We start from the raw sequence: 18,663 nt of genomic DNA, 5'->3' as shown, positions 1-18,663 counted from the left end.
AGCGAGGTTCTCTGTGACCATGGCCGAGGGGCTGCCTGGGGGTGGCTCCACATCGATGGAGCTGCTTCTGCCTGGTCGCGTCTCCTTATGTTTGTCCTTGTTCCCATCTGCAGCATTGTCAGTATCTGTGTCCGACTGCGGCAGCTCCACTCTAAGGCCCCTCTTGCGCGACGCTCTGGCTCTCAGCAGCCCTGGCTGGGGCTGTTCCTCTTCCCTGGTGAGCAGGGGGGAAGGAACCCTGGGGAGGGCCCCAGCACAGGCCGCCCCTCCACACTTGGCTATCTGCATCCGCAGAAACTTCTCGCACTGCTTGGTCATTTTGAGGGTGTCCTGCGTGATGCGGATGAGCTCTTCAGCGAGGTTCTCTGTGACCATGGCGGAGGGGCTGCCAGGGGGTGGCTCCACATCGATGGGGCTCTGCGCCCTGTCCCTGCCATCCGTGGGGAACTCCTCGTGCTTTGGCCCCTCTGGCAGCTCCAGTGGGATGTTGAAGCCAATTGGGAGCCCTGGCTGCCCCGCCAGCATGCAGATGGTTTTAAAAGAATACTGAGGTCCCAAGATGTTCATCGATGCTGGCTCTGCTGTTGCAGCCGGCCAGGGCTCTGGGAAGGAGCAGGGGGAGTTCAGTGAAGAGGAGCTGCTCCGGGACAGGGAGTGCGGCACGGTCTCTGGGGAGCAGCGCTCCACGCTTGACGCTTCCAGGCTTGCCCTGCAGAGGGGGAGAGGGAAGAGACCCCCGCTGCACCCGGCCCCTCCGGCAGGACTCACGGGCAGCACACCCTCCTTGGCGGCAGGCAGCGCTGCCCAGCGTGGGCAGGGGCAGGGCATGGGCTGAGGGTCTGGGGCAGGACCTGTGGGTGTCCCCTGCGCTTACCCCGTCTCCACGGTTGGTGTGGGCTTCTCTGCTGCTCCATGTGCCTGGGGAGAAGCTGCCAAGAGAGGAGATGGTGTGAGTGGCCAGCAGCCCAGAGCCCCAGGCCAGGCCTTCTGCAGGGTGTCACCCGTTTCCAGGTCAATTGGGGCCGGAGCCACTCACCGCTCTCCTCCTCGAACCGGGCTCTTGTCGTGCTCGTCTGAGGCTTTGTCTTCTTCCTACGCCCCTGCAGGACCCCAGCAGCTGGGTGAGGAGACGGAAACAGCTCCCGGCCCCACACCTTAACCTCCCACCCTACCCCTCCCTGCACTGAGGGGCAGTGCAGTGCAACTGTCACCTACCCGGAGTCGCCTGAAATACAGTATGGCTGCGACCGGGCTGAGCTCCAGCATGAACATCAGCATCATGACATGGAGCACGTCAACCATTATGGGGATGTCGTGATGCCCCATGGCGCTGGCTGTGGTGTGGCCACGGTGCTCCGAGTTCTCAGCCCAGACCCACGGTGCAGATCCCCAGTGACCTACTGGGTCCCCAGTGAGAGGACACCCAGCACTGCCGGAGTGTGGCAGAGGCTGCAGTCTGCAGCCCGCCCAGACGGTGCCAGACGGCCCACTGCCTTCCCCGTGGGGCGCGCACCCCCCTTTTATAGTACGGGAGGCAGCCGCCCCCGCCCCCCTTTGTGACATCACTGGGGCAGTCACAGCCCCCCTTTGTGAAAATTCCTGGGGCAGCCAGAGCCCCCCTTTTTCAGCTAGCCAGTTATCCACACCTGTGACCTTCCCTGGGGATTTGCGAAGCTCACTCACTCTCCCCTTCCCCCGGTGAGGGTGGGCAGGGAGAGCAGGGAAGCGGCCTCTCCGCGTAAGCCGGGAGACGTTTGAGCAGTGGCAAGCCATGGCTGCCTGGGAAATGCCGGTGCTTGACTGCTCCCGTCTTACTGAAAAGTTGAAGGACTGTAAGGCGTGCCTTTCCTCACCAGGGATGGCACGGGGCCATGTTAGCTGGCACGATTCAAAAGCTGTAGCAGATAGAATGACACCGCTTAGGAAGGAACGAGAAGCGTGACCAGGAAAAGCCACGGTGCGTGCTGTGTTGGGAGCCGCACGAGTGGCGGCCCAGAAGGAGAGGCGCCTGATTAAACCAACTAATGATGAAATGGTTAAACCCTTGCAAGAACATATAAAAACCCTGCAGAGCCAGCTAAGTGCTGAACGTAACAGCACTCAGCGACTCCACACGCTCTCTCAGATGCCTTGGATGGAGAACAAACTTCACGGTCCGAATGAGAGGAAGGGGGACAAGAATCTCCTGATCAGACAGATCTTAATTCTGTTGTGGATAGTCTGCTGGGATTTACAAGATCGGCACGGCGGGCCGAGAAACAGGGCCCAAGACCTTTGTACTTGTCTAAGGAGTTGGAAATGGACCGAGAAACGTTTTACCCCACTGGGGTTGGGCACTGACGGTGTCGCAGCCCCAGCTGTGGGATGGATGGACGAGCCACAGCACCAGGGATAGAGAAAACATTTCTTTTTTAATATTTCAGAGGGGGGGAGCTTCCCAGGCAGTTCCCAGCCCTGCACTCCCCCAGCTGCTCACTGGCAGGGGATCGTGCTCCTCTACTGACACTAGCGCTGCCACGGCGGGGTCTTGCAGAAGCAGATGCAGCGTGGCCGCCACAGGCGTCTCCACCAGTCCTCTAGGCAGCTCCCCGTGGGCACCTGCTGCTGGGGACTGGGCTCTGCCGGGGTGCTCCTGCCCACGGAGATGGTGTTGTCCTGGCCACTGGTGCTGCTTCTGCCTGGCCCTGTGGGGCAACTGTTGTTAACTTCCTTTGGGCTCCTCCTGCGTGCTTTTACAGGTCTGCTTCTGCCTGGTCGCGTCTCCTTATGTTTGTCCTTGTCCCCACCTGCAGCATTGTCCTTGTCTGCATCCGCCCCCGGCAGCTCCACTCTAAGGCCCCTCTTGCGCGACACTCTGGGTCTCAGCAGCCCTGGCTGGGGCTGTTCCTCTTCCCTGGTGAGCAGGGGGGAAGGAACCCTGGGGAGGGCCCCAGCACAGGCCGCCCCTCGCCACTTGGCTGTCAGCATCTGCAGAAACCTTTCGTACTGCTCGATGTTTTCGAGGGTGTCCTGCATGATGCACATGAACTCCTCAGTGTGGTTCTCTGTGACCATGGCCGAGGGGCTGCCAGGGGGTGGCTGCACATCGATGGGGCAGCTTCTACCTCGTCGCGTCTCCTTATGTTTGTCCTTGTCCCCACCTGCAGCATTGTCCTTGTCTGCATCCGCCCCCGGTAGCTTCACTCTAAGGCCCCTCTTGCGCGACACTCTGGGTCTCAGCAGCCCTGGCTGGGGCTGTTCCTCTTCCCTGGTGAGCAGGGGGGAAGGAACCCTGGGGAGGGCCCCAGCACAGGCCGCCTTTTGACACATGGCTGTCAGCCTCTGCAGAAACCTTTCGTACTGCTCGGTCACTTTGAGGGTGTCCTGCGTGATGCACATTAACTCCTCAGTGCGGTTCTTTGTGACTATGGCCGAGGGGCTGCCTGGGGGTGGCTCCACATCGATGGAGCTGCTTCTGCCTGGTCGTGTCTCCTTATGTTTGTCCTTGTTCCCATCTGCAGCATTGTCAGTATCTGTGTCCGACTGCGGCAGCTTCACTCTAAGGCCCCTCTTGCGCGACGCTCTGGGTCTCAGCAGCCCTGGCTGGGGCTGTTCCTCTTCCCTGGTGAGCAGGGGGGAAGGAACCCTGGGGAGGGCCCCAGCACAGGCCGCCCCTCGACACTTGGCTATCTGCATCCGCAGAAACTTCTTGCACTGCTTGGTCATTTTGAGGGCGTCCTGGACTATATGGATGAGCTCTTCAGCAAGGTTCTCTGTGACCATGGCGGAGGGGCTGCCTGGGGGTGGCTCCACATCGACGGGGCTCTGCGCCCTGTCCCTGCCATCCGTGGGGAACTCCTCGTGCTTTGGCCCCTCTGGCAGCTCCAGTGGGATGTTGAAGCCAGTTGGGAGCCCTGGCTGCCCCGCCAGCATGCAGATGGTTTTAAAAGAATACTGAGGTCCCAAGATGTTCATCGATGCTGGCTCTGCTGTTGCAGCCGGCCAGGGCTCTGGAAAGGAGCAGGGGGAGTTCAGTGAAGAGGAGCTGCTCCGGGACAGGGAGTGCGGCACGGTCTCTGGGGAGCAGTGCTCCACGCTTGACGCTTCCAGGCTTGCCCTGCAGAGGGGGAGAGGGAAGAGACCCCCGCTGCACCCGGCCCCTCCGGCAGGACTCACGGGCAGCACACCCTCCTTGGCGGCAGGCAGCGCTGCCCAGCGTGGGCAGGGGCAGGGCATGGGCTGAGGGTCTGGGGCAGGACCTGTGGGTGTCCCCTGCGCTTACCCCATCTCCACGGTTGGTGTGGGCTTCTCTGCTGCTCCATGTGCCTGGGGAGAAGCTGCCAAGAGAGGAGATGGTGTGAGTGGCCAGCAGCCCAGAGCCCCAGGCCAGGCCTTCTGCAGGGTGTCACCCGTTTCCAGGTCAATTGGGGCCGGAGCCACTCACCGCTCTCCTCCTCGAACCGGGCTCTTGTCGTGCTCGTCTGAGGCTCTGTCTTCTTCCTACGCCCCTGCAGGACCCCAGCAGCTGGGTGAGGAGACGGAAACAGCTCCCGGCCCCACACCTTAACCTCCCACCCTACCCCTCCCTGCACGGAGGGGCAGTGCAGTGCAACTGTCACCTACCCGGAGTCGCCTGAACTGCAGTATGGCCGAGACCAGGCTGAGCTGCAGCACGAGCATCATGACGTGGAGCATGTCAGACAGCGTGGGGATGTCGTGATGCCCCATGGCGCTGGCTGTGGTGTGGCCACGGTGCTCCGAGTTCTCAGCCCAGACCCACGGTGCAGATCCCCAGTGACCTACTGGGTCCCCAGTGAGAGGACACCCAGCACTGCCGGAGTGTGGCAGAGGCTGCAGTCTGCAGCCCGCCCAGACGGTGCCAGACGGCCCACTGCCTTCCCCGTGGGGCGCGCACCCCCCTTTTATAGTACGGGAGGCAGCCGCCCCCGCCCCCCTTTGTGACATCACTGGGGCAGTCACAGCCCCCCTTTGTGAAAATTCCTGGGGCAGCCAGAGCCCCCCTTTCCCTTTGTGGCACTGGACAACCCCTGTGACCCCGTTGCGACGGAGGGAAGACACAGTCACTCAGTATGAGTGATCAGCAGACTTCGTTTATTGCCTCTTACAGTCACCTTTTATGCCTTCTTATAATTAGCTCATACATATTACAAAAGTTAAGCTCATTATTGGTTAGTTGCCTAAATACCAAGCCCGCCCCTTGTTTCTCTTCTGTAGTTATGTGTTCCCACCTGCAACATTCTTTTCCCACCGAAATCTTCCTGTTATTGTGTAACAAGGACAGCCAAAGACAGTGTATTTTTGCTTTACTTCAGATCAGCTGAGAGCCATGTGCATTTTTGTCCAGCCAGCTGGACTATGTCTATGTGACCCTTTTCAGCTAGCCAGTTATCCACAATTCCCCCGTTTTTATTTTGGGCGACATAGGCTTGGTTGACCATTTTCAATAACAGCTTTTAAACACAGGAAAATACACAGCCAACTTATAAAATCTCAGTTCAGAAGTATAATTCCTGAAATACTTGAAAAATAGAGTTAGCTTGAAGCTTTAATTTAGATGCTCTTTCTGTTCCAGTAATATAAAAAGTTTAGAAAATTCAAGGGTAATTTTAAAGTTCTGAACATGGACTAATGCAAGCTCAAAACCCAAAAAGAAACCAAACTGATGTTTGACTCGGAATATTTGCAAATATTTTAGTGGAAAATCCCCGACCATTAACAATTTTCTGTCCAAATAACAACTGCCCTTATGCAACCAACCAGTCCATACATTTTCTGAAGAATACCTCACTGATATCAAAGAATCAACAAAGGGAAAAAATTAGTTCTAAGCTATATACATTCATAAGTGGATTTTTCAACAGTTACATACAGATTTACACACTAAGCCATAATGGCTTGTAGGTGATACACACAAGAAGAGTACGTTGCTTATCTGTCTGAATGTCTATGCTAAATTTGACAACTGTGCCACAAGCCAAGCCTACATGGATGCTGTGTGTTATGCACGTTCCTTAACAAACAGAAGTATAATAGACAAATTCCCAAGATCTAGTCCCCAACCTAATTATATTATTTTGTAGCCAATTAAGGAAAATAACACAAATGTGCATATCTACATGTGCACACACCTTTTAGTTCAGAACCAATCCGTGATAAAAGGCCTTAGCCTTACGGCATCATCGAATCTTAACGAGTACAGTAATTAAAAATGCAGTCTTACTGTAAGTGCTATTTATGCTGACATTCCCTCAAATGCTACACGTGAGTATTTCTCACTCAACTGCCTCAAGTTAAAATAGTAGTGTTTGTTAATATGTATTAAAAAATCATTAATTCTCTACAATAGCAGTTGACTTCCATAACACTATGTAAGCAAAAGAGGCCTAAGATGGGTTTTCTGAATGCTAACAATTTATTTTAGACTGTCTAAACTCAGGTCTTCAAAGATTTCACTCTGCCAGACGTAGAAACACAGTTGCACTCCAGTTGTGATATCCCTTTTCCCAAGTTGTCACATGCACATCTCGCTCAAGCAGCATTATTGTTAAAGTTTCTCTCTGCTACATAAAAGCATATTGCACTTGTAGATACAAAAGACAGCACCCTTACTTAGATCATTACCTTATTACCTCATAACTCTTAGTATACCTTATATCTCTGATTTCATCACTTCAAAAATTCACCAGAAGCAGATAAAACCACAGCATCAGACTAAACTACACCTTAACTGCTGATTCAAATAAAGGCATTCTCTTCAGATATGCCTAATGCTTACAAATAATTTTGGCTGGTTTTGATCAAAAAACCTATTATTACAATAATGATCAAAAATAATAATCCCGTTTGCAAAATGCCTTTAAGCCAGCCTCCTAGTCCCAACCAATTTCCACATTCAGAATACAGCATAAATACAGAATACAGAATAAATTATCTCCATCAAGGCAAAAAGGCTTCTCGTTAAACACAGAGATGTTTGCTAGTTCAAGGCAGAAACCCATTTCTTGTAGGGGACATCTGAAGCACTTTTTTTTTTTTTTTTTTTTTTTTTGGTGGGTTTGTAATCAAGTCCGTATTTTTCCTTGAGGAGCTTAAGCTGTTCCTCTTGTTTCAGGAGTGTTTCCAACTCTGATTTGTCCAATAGGTCCGTATTTCCCAAAGATATCATACATTTCCTCCGCTGTGATTTTATACGGCAGGTTCCGAATATAAAGGATCCGATGGATCTTTGGGGGCAGCCGGATCTTAGCTCGCTTGGCCGCTTGCATCGCCATGGCGCCGATCGGAGCCGGGGGGGTGCCGCCTTGGAGAGAAACCGCGGCCGGGAAGGGGCCTGCCGGGCCGCACGCCGCCGCTCGCCGCTGCCGCGGGGGTCCCGGATACTATCCCATACGCTAATAACCCGGGTAATGCCTTTTTACAATCTATGTCCTGAACGCTCCGCTTTTCTAAAAAGCATATGAGCGAATCGTACGTCGCTTGTCTCTCCATACCGTCGTCAGCGCTGTTGCAGCCTTTGCGAGACTTCGGCGACGCGTGGCCGGCGGGACCCTCTGTAGGTGCTCCCGGGCGCGGGGACTGTGCCCTTCCGCCTCCTGCGCTGCTTTCAGGACCGGTACCCGAATCTCCGTCGAACCGTGGCTCGCAGGTTCAGCCCTCTCTAGGGTCCCTGTTCGGGCGCCATTTGTCGCGACGGAGGGAAGACACAGTCACTCAATATGAGTGATCAGCAGACTTCGTTTATTGTCTCTTACAGTCACCTTTTATGCCTTCTTATAATTAGCTCATACATATTACAAAAGTTAAGATCATTATTGGTTAGTTGCCTAAATACCAAGCCCGCCCCTTGTTTCTCTTCTGTGACGTGCGGAATTAGACTCTATAACTCAAAAGTTATAAAGTAGGTATGTTTATTGCGCGCAGATGCACGGGGGATCGCTCCTCCACAAGCGTGCATACCCGAAGTGACGAACCATCTCACATTTATACAATGAACAAATGAATATTCAATTAACACCTATACATATTCGTTACCTAAACCCCGCTTCGTATGTTAATTAGCTTATCAGTCCCTTTCCTGGAATGTGGTGGTCTTGCAGGTTTGTAGGTGATTCATGTTCTTGTGACCATCCGATCTTCTTCAGGTGATTCATGTCCTTGTGACCACCCAATCTTCTCCAGCAAGGAGACTTAGCACTCCCTCCCTCTAGATAGCATTTGAATGTCTCTCATCTTTTCTCATTCTCTTTTAAATAGCCCCTTTGTTAGAGGAGGAGGGACAGGCGTCTCCTCAAAACTGTAGTTGTCACCGCACCCATGACTAGTCACCATACCCACATTCCTTAAGCAGACACATACAATCACAATCCATGTCCATTATCCCCATTTCACACTATTTCTCTTCTGTAGTTATGTGTTCCCACCTGCAACGTTCTTTTCCCACCGAAATCTTCCTGTTATTGTGTAACAAGGACAGCCAAAGACAGTGTATTTTTGCTTTACTTCAGATCAGCTGAGAGCCATGTGCATTTTTGTCCAGCCAGCTGGACTATGTCTATGTGACCCTTTTCAGCTAGCCAGTTATCCACACCTGTGACCTTCCCTGGGGATTTGCGAAGCTCACTCACTCTCCCCTTCCCCCGGTGAGGGTGGGCAGGGAGAGCAGGGAAGCGGCCTCTCCGCGTAAGCCGGGAGACGTTTGAGCAGTGGCAAGCCATGGCTGCCTGGGAAATGCCGGTGCTTGACTGCTCCCGTCTTACTGAAAAGTTGAAGGACTGTAAGGCGTGCCTTTCCTCACCAGGGATGGCACGGGGCCATGTTAGCTGGCACGATTCAAAAGCTGTAGCAGATAGAATGACACCGCTTAGGAAGGAACGAGAAGCGTGACCAGGAAAAGCCACGGTGCGTGCTGTGTTGGGAGCCGCACGAGTGGCGGCCCAGAAGGAGAGGCGCCTGATTAAACCAACTAATGATGAAATGGTTAAACCCTTGCAAGAACATATAAAAACCCTGCAGAGCCAGCTAAGTGCTGAACGTAACAGCACTCAGCGACTCCACACGCTCTCTCAGATGCCTTGGATGGAGAACAAACTTCACGGTCCGAATGAGAGGAAGGGGGACAAGAATCTCCTGATCAGACAGATCTTAATTCTGTTGTGGATAGTCTGCTGGGATTTACAAGATCGGCACGGCGGGCCGAGAAACAGGGCCCAAGACCTTTGTACTTGTCTAAGGAGTTGGAAATGGACCGAGAAACGTTTTACCCCACTGGGGTTGGGCACTGACGGTGTCGCAGCCCCAGCTGTGGGATGGATGGACAAGCCACAGCACCAGGGAGAGAGAAAACATTTCTTTTTTAACATTTCAGATGGGGGGGGAGCTTCCCAGGCAGTTCCCAGCCCTGCACTCCCCCAGCTGCTCACTGGCAGGGGATCGTGCTCCTCTACTGACACTAGCGCTGCCACGGCGGGGTCTTGCAGAAGCAGATGCAGCGTGGCCGCCACAGGCGTCTCCACCAGTCCTCTAGGCAGCTCCCCGTGGGCACCTGCTGCTGGGGACTGGGCTCTGCCGGGGTGCTCCTGCCCACGGAGATGGTGTTGTCCTGGCCACTGGTGCTGCTTCTGCCTGGCCCTGTGGGGCAACTGTTGTTAACTTCCTTTGGGCTCCTCCTGCGTGCTTTTACAGGTCTGCTTCTGCCTGGTCGCGTCTCCTTATGTTTGTCCTTGTCCCCACCTGCAGCATTGTCCTTGTCTGCATCCGCCCCCGGCAGCTCCACTCTAAGGCCCCTCTTGCGCGACACTCTGGGTCTCAGCAGCCCTGGCTGGGGCTGTTCCTCTTCCCTGGTGAGCAGGGGGGAAGGAACCCTGGGGAGGGCCCCAGCACAGGCCGCCCCTCGCCACTTGGCTGTCAGCATCTGCAGAAACCTTTCGTACTGCTCGATGTTTTCGAGGGTGTCCTGCATGATGCACATGAACTCCTCAGTGTGGTTCTCTGTGACCATGGCCGAGGGGCTGCCAGGGGGTGGCTGCACATCGATGGGGCAGCTTCTACCTCGTCGCGTCTCCTTACGTTTGTCCTTGTCCCCACCTGCAGCATTGTCCTTGTCTGCATCCGCCCCCGGTAGCTTCACTCTAAGGCCCCTCTTGCGCGACACTCTGGGTCTCAGCAGCCCTGGCTGGGGCTGTTCCTCTTCCCTGGTGAGCAGGGGGGAAGGAACCCTGGGGAGGGCCCCAGCACAGGCCGCCTTTTGACACATGGCTGTCAGCCTCTGCAGAAACCTTTCGTACTGCTCGGTCACTTTGAGGGTGTCCTGCGTGATGCACATTAACTCCTTAGTGCGGTTCTTTGTGACTATGGCCGAGGGGCTGCCTGGGGGTGGCTCCACATCGATGGAGCTGCTTCTGCCTGGTCGTGTCTCCTTATGTTTGTCCTTGTTCCCATCTGCAGCATTGTCAGTATCTGTGTCCGACTGCGGCAGCTTCACTCTAAGGCCCCTCTTGCGCGACGCTCTGGGTCTCAGCAGCCCTGGCTGGGGCTGTTCCTCTTCCCTGGTGAGCAGGGGGGAAGGAACCCTGGGGAGGGCCCCAGCACAGGCCGCCCCTCGACACTTGGCTATCTGCATCCGCAGAAACTTCTTGCACTGCTTGGTCATTTTGAGGGCGTCCTGGACTATATGGATGAGCTCTTCAGCAAGGTTCTCTGTGACCATGGCGGAGGGGCTGCCTGGGGGTGGCTCCACATCGACGGGGCTCTGCGCCCTGTCCCTGCCATCCGTGGGGAACTCCTCGTGCTTTGGCCCCTCTGGCAGCTCCAGTGGGATGTTGAAGCCAGTTGGGAGCCCTGGCTGCCCCGCCAGCATGCAGATGGTTTTAAAAGAATACTGAGGTCCCAAGATGTTCATCGATGCTGGCTCTGCTGTTGCAGCCGGCCAGGGCTCTGGGAAGGAGCAGGGGGAGTTCAGTGAAGAGGAGCTGCTCCGGGACAGGGAGTGCGGCACGGTCTCTGGGGAGCAGTGCTCCACGCTTGACGCTTCCAGGCTTGCCCTGCAGAGGGGGAGAGGGAAGAGACCCCCGCTGCACCCGGCCCCTCCGGCAGGACTCACGGGCAGCACACCCTCCTTGGCGGCAGGCAGCGCTGCCCAGCGTGGGCAGGGGCAGGGCATGGGCTGAGGGTCTGGGGCAGGACCTGTGGGTGTCCCCTGCGCTTACCCCATCTCCACGGTTGGTGTGGGCTTCTCTGCTGCTCCATGTGCCTGGGGAGAAGCTGCCAAGAGAGGAGATGGTGTGAGTGGCCAGCAGCCCAGAGCCCCAGGCCAGGCCTTCTGCAGGGTGTCACCCGTTTCCAGGTCAATTGGGGCCGGAGCCACTCACCGCTCTCCTCCTCGAACCGGGCTCTTGTCGTGCTCGTCTGAGGCTCTGTCTTCTTCCTACGCCCCTGCAGGACCCCAGCAGCTGGGTGAGGAGACGGAAACAGCTCCCGGCCCCACACCTTAACCTCCCACCCTACCCCTCCCTGCACGGAGGGGCAGTGCAGTGCAACTGTCACCTACCCGGAGTCGCCTGAACTGCAGTATGGCCGAGACCAGGCTGAGCTGCAGCACGAGCATCATGACGTGGAGCATGTCAGACAGCGTGGGGATGTCGTGATGCCCCATGGCGCTGGCTGTGGTGTGGCCACGGTGCTCCGAGTTCTCAGCCCAGACCCACGGTGCAGATCCCCAGTGACCTACTGGGTCCCCAGTGAGAGGACACCCAGCACTGCCGGAGTGTGGCAGAGGCTGCAGTCTGCAGCCCGCCCAGACGGTGCCAGACGGCCCACTGCCTTCCCCGTGGGGCGCGCACCCCCCTTTTATAGTACGGGAGGCAGCCGCCCCCGCCCCCCTTTGTGACATCACTGGGGCAGTCACAGCCCCCCTTTGTGAAAATTCCTGGGGCAGCCAGAGCCCCCCTTTCCCTTTGTGGCACTGGACAACCCCTGTGACCCGTTGCGACGGAGGGAAGACACAGTCGCTCAATATGAGTGATCAGCAGACTTCGTTTATTGTCTCTTACAGTCACCTTTTATGCCTTCTTATAATTAGCTCATACATATTACAAAAGTTAAGCTCATTATTGGTTAGTTGCCTAAATACCAAGCCCGCCCCTTGTTTCTCTTCTGTAGTTATGTGTTCCCACCTGCAACGTTCTTTTCCCACCGAAATCTTCCTGTTATTGTGTAACAAGGACAGCCAAAGACAGTGTATTTTTGCTTTACTTCAGATCAGCTGAGAGCCATGTGCATTTTTGTCCAGCCAGCTGGACTATGTCTATGTGACCCTTTTCAGCTAGCCAGTTATCCACAATTCCCCCGTTTTTATTTTGGGCGACATAGGCTTGGTTGACCATTTTCAATAACAGCTTTTAAACACAGGAAAATACACAGCCAACTTATAAAATCTCAGTTCAGAAGTATAATTCCTGAAATACTTGAAAAATAGAGTTAGCTTGAAGCTTTAATTTAGATGCTCTTTCTGTTCCAGTAATATAAAAAGTTTAGAAAATTCAAGGGTAATTTTAAAGTTCTGAACATGGACTAATGCAAGCTCAAAACCCAAAAAGAAACCAAACTGATGTTTGACTCGGAATATTTGCAAATATTTTAGTGGAAAATCCCCGACCATTAACAATTTTCTGTCCAAATAACAACTGCCCTTATGCAACCAACCAGTCCATACATTTTCTGAAGAATACCTCACTGATATCAAAGAATCAACAAAGGGAAAAAATTAGTTCTAAGCTATATACATTCATAAGTGGATTTTTCAACAGTTACATACAGATTTACACACTAAGCCATAATGGCTTGTAGGTGATACACACAAGAAGAGTACGTTGCTTATCTGTCTGAATGTCTATGCTAAATTTGACAACTGTGCCACAAGCCAAGCCTACATGGATGCTGTGTGTTATGCACGTTCCTTAACAAACAGAAGTATAATAGACAAATTCCCAAGATCTAGTCCCCAACCTAATTATATTATTTTGTAGCCAATTAAGGAAAATAACACAAATGTGCATATCTACATGTGCACACACCTTTTAGTTCAGAACCAATCCGTGATAAAAGGCCTTAGCCTTACGGCATCATCGAATCTTAACGAGTACAGTAATTAAAAATGCAGTCTTACTGTAAGTGCTATTTATGCTGACATTCCCTCAAATGCTACACGTGAGTATTTCTCACTCAACTGCCTCAAGTTAAAATAGTAGTGTTTGTTAATATGTATTAAAAAATCATTAATTCTCTACAATAGCAGTTGACTTCCATAACACTATGTAAGCAAAAGAGGCCTAAGATGGGTTTTCTGAATGCTAACAATTTATTTTAGACTGTCTAAACTCAGGTCTTCAAAGATTTCACTCTGCCAGACGTAGAAACACAGTTGCACTCCAGTTGTGATATCCCTTTTCCCAAGTTGTCACATGCACATCTCGCTCAAGCAGCATTATTGTTAAAGTTTCTCTCTGCTACATAAAAGCATATTGCACTTGTAGATACAAAAGACAGCACCCTTACTTAGATCATTACCTTATTACCTCATAACTCTTAGTATACCTTATATCTCTGATTTCATCACTTCAAAAATTCACCAGAAGCAGATAAAACCACAGCATCAGACTAAACTACACCTTAACTGCTGATTCAAATAAAGGCATTCTCTTCAGATATGCCTAATGCTTACAAATAATTTTGGCTGGTTTTGATCAAAAAACCTATTATTACAATAATGATCAAAAATAATAATCCCGTTTGCAAAATGCCTTTAAGCCAGCCTCCTAGTCCCAACCAATTTCCACATTCAGAATACAGCATAAATACAGAATACAGAATAAATTATCTCCATCAAGGCAAAAAGGCTTCTCGTTAAACACAGAGATGTTTGCTAGTTCAAGGCAGAAACCCATTTCTTGTAGGGGACATCTGAAGCACTTTTTTTTTTTTTTTTTTTTTTTTGGTGGGTTTGTAATCAAGTCCGTATTTTTCCTTGAGGAGCTTAAGCTGTTCCTCTTGTTTCAGGAGTGTTTCCAACTCTGATTTGTCCAATAGGTCCGTATTTCCCAAAGATATCATACATTTCCTCCGCTGTGATTTTATACGGCAGGTTCCGAATATAAAGGATCCGATGGATCTTTGGGGGCAGCCGGATCTTAGCTCGCTTGGCCGCTTGCATCGCCATGGCGCCGATCGGAGCCGGGGGGGTGCCGCCTTGGAGAGAAACCGCGGCCGGGAAGGGGCCTGCCGGGCCGCACGCCGCCGCTCGCCGCTGCCGCGGGGGTCCCGGATACTATCCCATACGCTAATAACCCGGGTAATGCCTTTTTACAATCTATGTCCTGAACGCTCCGCTTTTCTAAAAAGCATATGAGCGAATCGTACGTCGCTTGTCTCTCCATACCGTCGTCAGCGCTGTTGCAGCCTTTGCGAGACTTCGGCGACGCGTGGCCGGCGGGACCCTCTGTAGGTGCTCCCGGGCGCGGGGACTGTGCCCTTCCGCCTCCTGCGCTGCTTTCAGGACCGGTACCCGAATCTCCGTCGAACCGTGGCTCGCAGGTTCAGCCCTCTCTAGGGTCCCTGTTCGGGCGCCATTTGTCGCGACGGAGGGAAGACACAGTCACTCAATATGAGTGATCAGCAGACTTCGTTTATTGTCTCTTACAGTCACCTTTTATGCCTTCTTATAATTAGCTCATACATATTACAAAAGTTAAGATCATTATTGGTTAGTTGCCTAAATACCAAGCCCGCCCCTTGTTTCTCTTCTGTGACGTGCGGAATTAGACTCTATAACTCAAAAGTTATAAAGTAGGTATGTTTATTGCGCGCAGATGCACGGGGGATCGCTCCTCCACAAGCGTGCATACCCGAAGTGACGAACCATCTCACATTTATACAATGAACAAATGAATATTCAATTAACACCTATACATATTCGTTACCTAAACCCCGCTTCGTATGTTAATTAGCTTATCAGTCCCTTTCCTGGAATGTGGTGGTCTTGCAGGTTTGTAGGTGATTCATGTTCTTGTGACCATCCGATCTTCTTCAGGTGATTCATGTCCTTGTGACCACCCAATCTTCTCCAGCAAGGAGACTTAGCACTCCCTCCCTCTAGACAGCATTTGAATGTCTCTCATCTTTTCTCATTCTCTTTTAAATAGCCCCTTTGTTAGAGGAGGAGGGACAGGCGTCTCCTCAAAACTGTAGTTGTCACCGCACCCATGACTAGTCACCATACCCACATTCCTTAAGCAGACACATACAATCACAATCCATGTCCATTATCCCCATTTCACACTATTTCTCTTCTGTAGTTATGTGTTCCCACCTGCAACGTTCTTTTCCCACCGAAATCTTCCTGTTATTGTGTAACAAGGACAGCCAAAGACAGTGTATTTTTGCTTTACTTCAGATCAGCTGAGAGCCATGTGCATTTTTGTCCAGCCAGCTGGACTATGTCTATGTGACCCTTTTCAGCTAGCCAGTTATCCACACCTGTGACCTTCCCTGGGGATTTGCGAAGCTCACTCACTCTCCCCTTCCCCCGGTGAGGGTGGGCAGGGAGAGCAGGGAAGCGGCCTCTCCGCGTAAGCCGGGAGACGTTTGAGCAGTGGCAAGCCATGGCTGCCTGGGAAATGCCGGTGCTTGACTGCTCCCGTCTTACTGAAAAGTTGAAGGACTGTAAGGCGTGCCTTTCCTCACCAGGGATGGCACGGGGCCATGTTAGCTGGCACGATTCAAAAGCTGTAGCAGATAGAATGACACCGCTTAGGAAGGAACGAGAAGCGTGACCAGGAAAAGCCACGGTGCGTGCTGTGTTGGGAGCCGCACGAGTGGCGGCCCAGAAGGAGAGGCGCCTGATTAAACCAACTAATGATGAAATGGTTAAACCCTTGCAAGAACATATAAAAACCCTGCAGAGCCAGCTAAGTGCTGAACGTAACAGCACTCAGCGACTCCACACGCTCTCTCAGATGCATTGGACGGAGAACAAACTTCACGGTCCGAATGAGAGGAAGGGGGACAAGGATCTCCTGATCAGACAGATCTTAATTCTGTTGTGGATAGTCTGCTGGGATTTACAAGATCGGCACGGCTGGCCGAGAAACAGGGCCCAAGACCTTTGTACTTGTCTAAGGAGTTGGAAATGGACCGAGAAATATTTTACCCCAAGAATGAGGAAGTCCTAATGAGGTCTGTGATTAAGCTGAGACCACCGACAGCAGCCAAGGTGGGGAAGCCCCACACGTTACTATCCAGACGGTGCCGCACTCGGCAGCCAAAGTGTCGAAATTCCAGGAAAAATACACCAGGTTAGCTCAAGAAACTGAGACAGAGTATGTATGGAGAGTATCACTGACAGGAGGCTATCGAGTCCTGCTGTTGGAAGACGAGGCCCAAGGGTACTGGGGGCCAGGGGTTTCCTAACTGCTGATGACCCAAGGGGGCCGTGGTCGCTAACTCTACAAGCTGCCTATTGAGCAGGGGACCCGGACCCCTTGGAAAGGGGGGATCCAGTATGTATCGAGACCCCATGGTGAACCCATACACCATGAATATAACGTCCCGTTATGCCCGAGTTGGCGTGTTCAAATTCGTAACAAAAGAGGTACGTCCACCATAATCGCTCTTTCATAATCAAGCACTTTCATAGCGTGGTCCCTCAAACGTTAAACAAACGTGGTCCTTAAACATTCCAGATAATAGAGTTGAAACATGGGTAATAAATCCCCTACCCCATGAATACTCCCCTAAGGAATTGTTCATGAAAAATTAGTTGCAAATCGTTACTGTGGCACCCAATAGAAACCTGGTGTGCCCCAGAGCTGCGAACATTTATTCAGCATATGTGTAGTTGTTGGGGTTTTCCGGCACCCGGGTTAAACCTGGAGATCCCACGTGTTATGGAAAAACTACCCATCGAGAAACTGCCTAGATTAAAATTTAAAAAACCTGCCTAAATTAAACTCTATAATTGCAAGCCTTTGGGAAGACCCAGTGACAATCACAAGTCCTTGGTGGTCTGCTGCTGTACATTTGAGCTCCCATCACTCTCAGGGACTGCCCCTCGTCAGTGTAACCGAGTGAAGAGCTGGCAAAACCCGATGGGAACAGCCCCATGGTATCTCCTCTGGGAGATTACAGCTGCTGCAAGGCTGAACTACTGAAATGAAACGTGGAGATCTTCCCCATTGGAGGGGAACAGAATGCATCATCACTTAAAGGGCTCAGTTCTTCTCACACCGCTGCTTGGTCCAGCTAGCTGAACTGCTGCAGCCCACAGGGGGAACTGGGAAGAAGATCCCTGCCGTTTTTGCCCAGCAACTATCCCGACTCTTACTGACTCCAGGCCCTGCTGCACTCCCAAAGATAGAATCAGATGCTTACAAAACCAGAGCTCCCAGGGAATCTGAACTAACCTTGGAGGAGACAAGACTGTAAAACTGGGGCCAGCAGACTACTGCACAGGAAGGGTAAGGCAGCCTGCCGTCTGCTCCTTTGGCCCTTTTCCAAAGCCATCCATTAAGCCCTTCTGCTGGGCTTCTGCGAATTAAGGAGTGTCTTACTGGAGTGACAAGCTGCAGGGCAACAGTCCTGCTCCCTTCCCTTGTTCAAAAACCAAGCAGAAGAAAGGCAAGGAGCACATCTTTTCCCTTCTGCTGTCTCAGCTATTGAAAGTTACCGGCTTATAACATTGCAAGCTTTTCTGGAGGGCACACCTCAGAAGGGACAAAGAGACACAGGTCCCTGCCTTTGTAATGCCAGGAAGTGACAATGTTTATACTAAGTCAAGGACTTTTCAGTTTCTCAGTGAGAGAGCTGGAGGGGATGGGAAACTGGGAGGGGGCACGGCCAGGACAGGTGACCCAAACTAGCCAAAGGGATGTTCCGTACCATATGATGTCATGCTGAGTATATCAACTGGGGGAAGAAGAAGGTGGGGGGGACGGCACATTTGGCATTATGGTGTTTGTCTTCCTGAGCAACCATTACGCGTGATGGAGCCCTGCTGCCCTGGGGATGGCCGAACACATTCCTGCCCATGGGAAGTGGTGAATGAATTCCCTGCTTTGCTTTGCTTGAGTGTGCGGCTTTGGCTTTACCTATTAAATTGTTCTTATCTCAACCCGCGAGTTTTACATTCCTTTCTGATCCTCCTCCCCATCCCTCTGGGTGAGGGGGAGAGAGCAAGCGGCTGTGTGGGGCTGGGTTGCTGGCTGGGGTTAAACCACAACCATGACCTGAGATACACTTGCTTTCACTTATTTAATTATGCTTGACTGAGCGTTTCCAATGATTGTGCAAAGTCATGTCCCTTTTGAACACAGCACTGTTCCTCACTTCTCCTCTAAGGACTACCACTACCACCACAGAGCTACTTTTGAAGATACTTTTATTTACAGCAACACAAAGAGCAGTAAAAAAAAAAAAAAAAAAAAAAAAAAAGATAAGATATGCAGCCACTTGTAACTGTCCCTTTTAATCCTCCCCCCCCCCTCTACCAATGCATTCTGGATAGAAAATCTTTGCAGAAATATTTTGTTGCTCTCGGACCTACGGGTGAATAGGTGTCTCACCACAGTGCAGCAGCATTGTTTCAGTCCTGTTTGGTCCCAGTCAGTGGCTGGT

At 52.1% G+C, this 18,663-nt stretch overlaps 2 protein-coding genes and 1 long non-coding RNA gene across 3 annotated transcripts; all 3 read right to left on the bottom strand.

Annotated features, from left to right (window-relative positions):
• Window positions 1-680: 680 nt before the first annotated feature.
• Window positions 681-1,612, bottom strand: LOC129735340 (uncharacterized). Its single transcript, XR_008730831.1, has 3 exons — window positions 1,037-1,612; window positions 875-929; window positions 681-709 (listed from the first exon to the last, which is right to left on the bottom strand). It is a non-coding gene; the product is annotated as an uncharacterized LOC129735340 (long non-coding RNA).
• Window positions 1,613-2,230: 618 nt separating this feature from the next.
• On the bottom strand, window positions 2,231-5,027 carry LOC129735337 (uncharacterized). Its single transcript, XM_055701631.1, has 5 exons — window positions 4,424-5,027; window positions 4,262-4,316; window positions 3,332-4,096; window positions 2,941-3,184; window positions 2,231-2,284 (listed from the first exon to the last, which is right to left on the bottom strand). Exons 2-5 carry the CDS (start codon window positions 4,264-4,266, stop codon window positions 2,231-2,233), a joined length of 1,068 nt encoding a protein of 355 aa, XP_055557606.1. The 5' UTR covers window positions 4,267-4,316; window positions 4,424-5,027.
• Window positions 5,028-9,171: 4,144 nt separating this feature from the next.
• LOC114016682 (uncharacterized) lies at window positions 9,172-18,655 on the bottom strand. The gene is made up of 6 exons (XM_055701630.1): window positions 18,612-18,655; window positions 11,367-11,430; window positions 11,205-11,259; window positions 10,275-11,039; window positions 9,884-10,127; window positions 9,172-9,225 (listed from the first exon to the last, which is right to left on the bottom strand). The coding sequence occupies exons 3-6, from the start codon at window positions 11,207-11,209 to the stop codon at window positions 9,172-9,174; spliced, it is 1,068 nt and encodes a 355-aa protein (XP_055557605.1). The 5' UTR covers window positions 11,210-11,259; window positions 11,367-11,430; window positions 18,612-18,655.
• Between the last annotated feature and the right edge of the window lie 8 nt (window positions 18,656-18,663).

Source organism: Falco cherrug, chromosome 2 (assembly GCF_023634085.1).
Source record: "Falco cherrug isolate bFalChe1 chromosome 2, bFalChe1.pri, whole genome shotgun sequence".
NCBI lineage: Eukaryota > Metazoa > Chordata > Aves > Falconiformes > Falconidae > Falco > Falco cherrug.
The sequence above is the reverse complement of the archived record's forward strand: the minus strand, read 5'-3'. Positions and strand labels throughout refer to the sequence as shown.

What these genes read in the sequence shown, in the direction of transcription:
- LOC129735337 (XM_055701631.1), bottom strand. An exon ending in GTGACCGAGCAGTACGAAAG is followed by an intron (nt 3,185 to 3,331) that starts GTTTCTGCAGAG and finishes GAGGGGCCTTAG; the next exon opens with AGTGAAGCTACCGGGGGCGG. An exon ending in CAGCCAAGTGGCGAGGGGCG is followed by an intron (nt 2,285 to 2,940) that starts GCCTGTGCTGGG and finishes CCAACTCCTTAG; the next exon opens with ACAAGTACAAAGGTCTTGGG.
- LOC114016682 (XM_055701630.1), bottom strand. An exon ending in GTGACCGAGCAGTACGAAAG is followed by an intron (nt 10,128 to 10,274) that starts GTTTCTGCAGAG and finishes GAGGGGCCTTAG; the next exon opens with AGTGAAGCTACCGGGGGCGG. An exon ending in CAGCCAAGTGGCGAGGGGCG is followed by an intron (nt 9,226 to 9,883) that starts GCCTGTGCTGGG and finishes CCAACTCCTTAG; the next exon opens with ACAAGTACAAAGGTCTTGGG.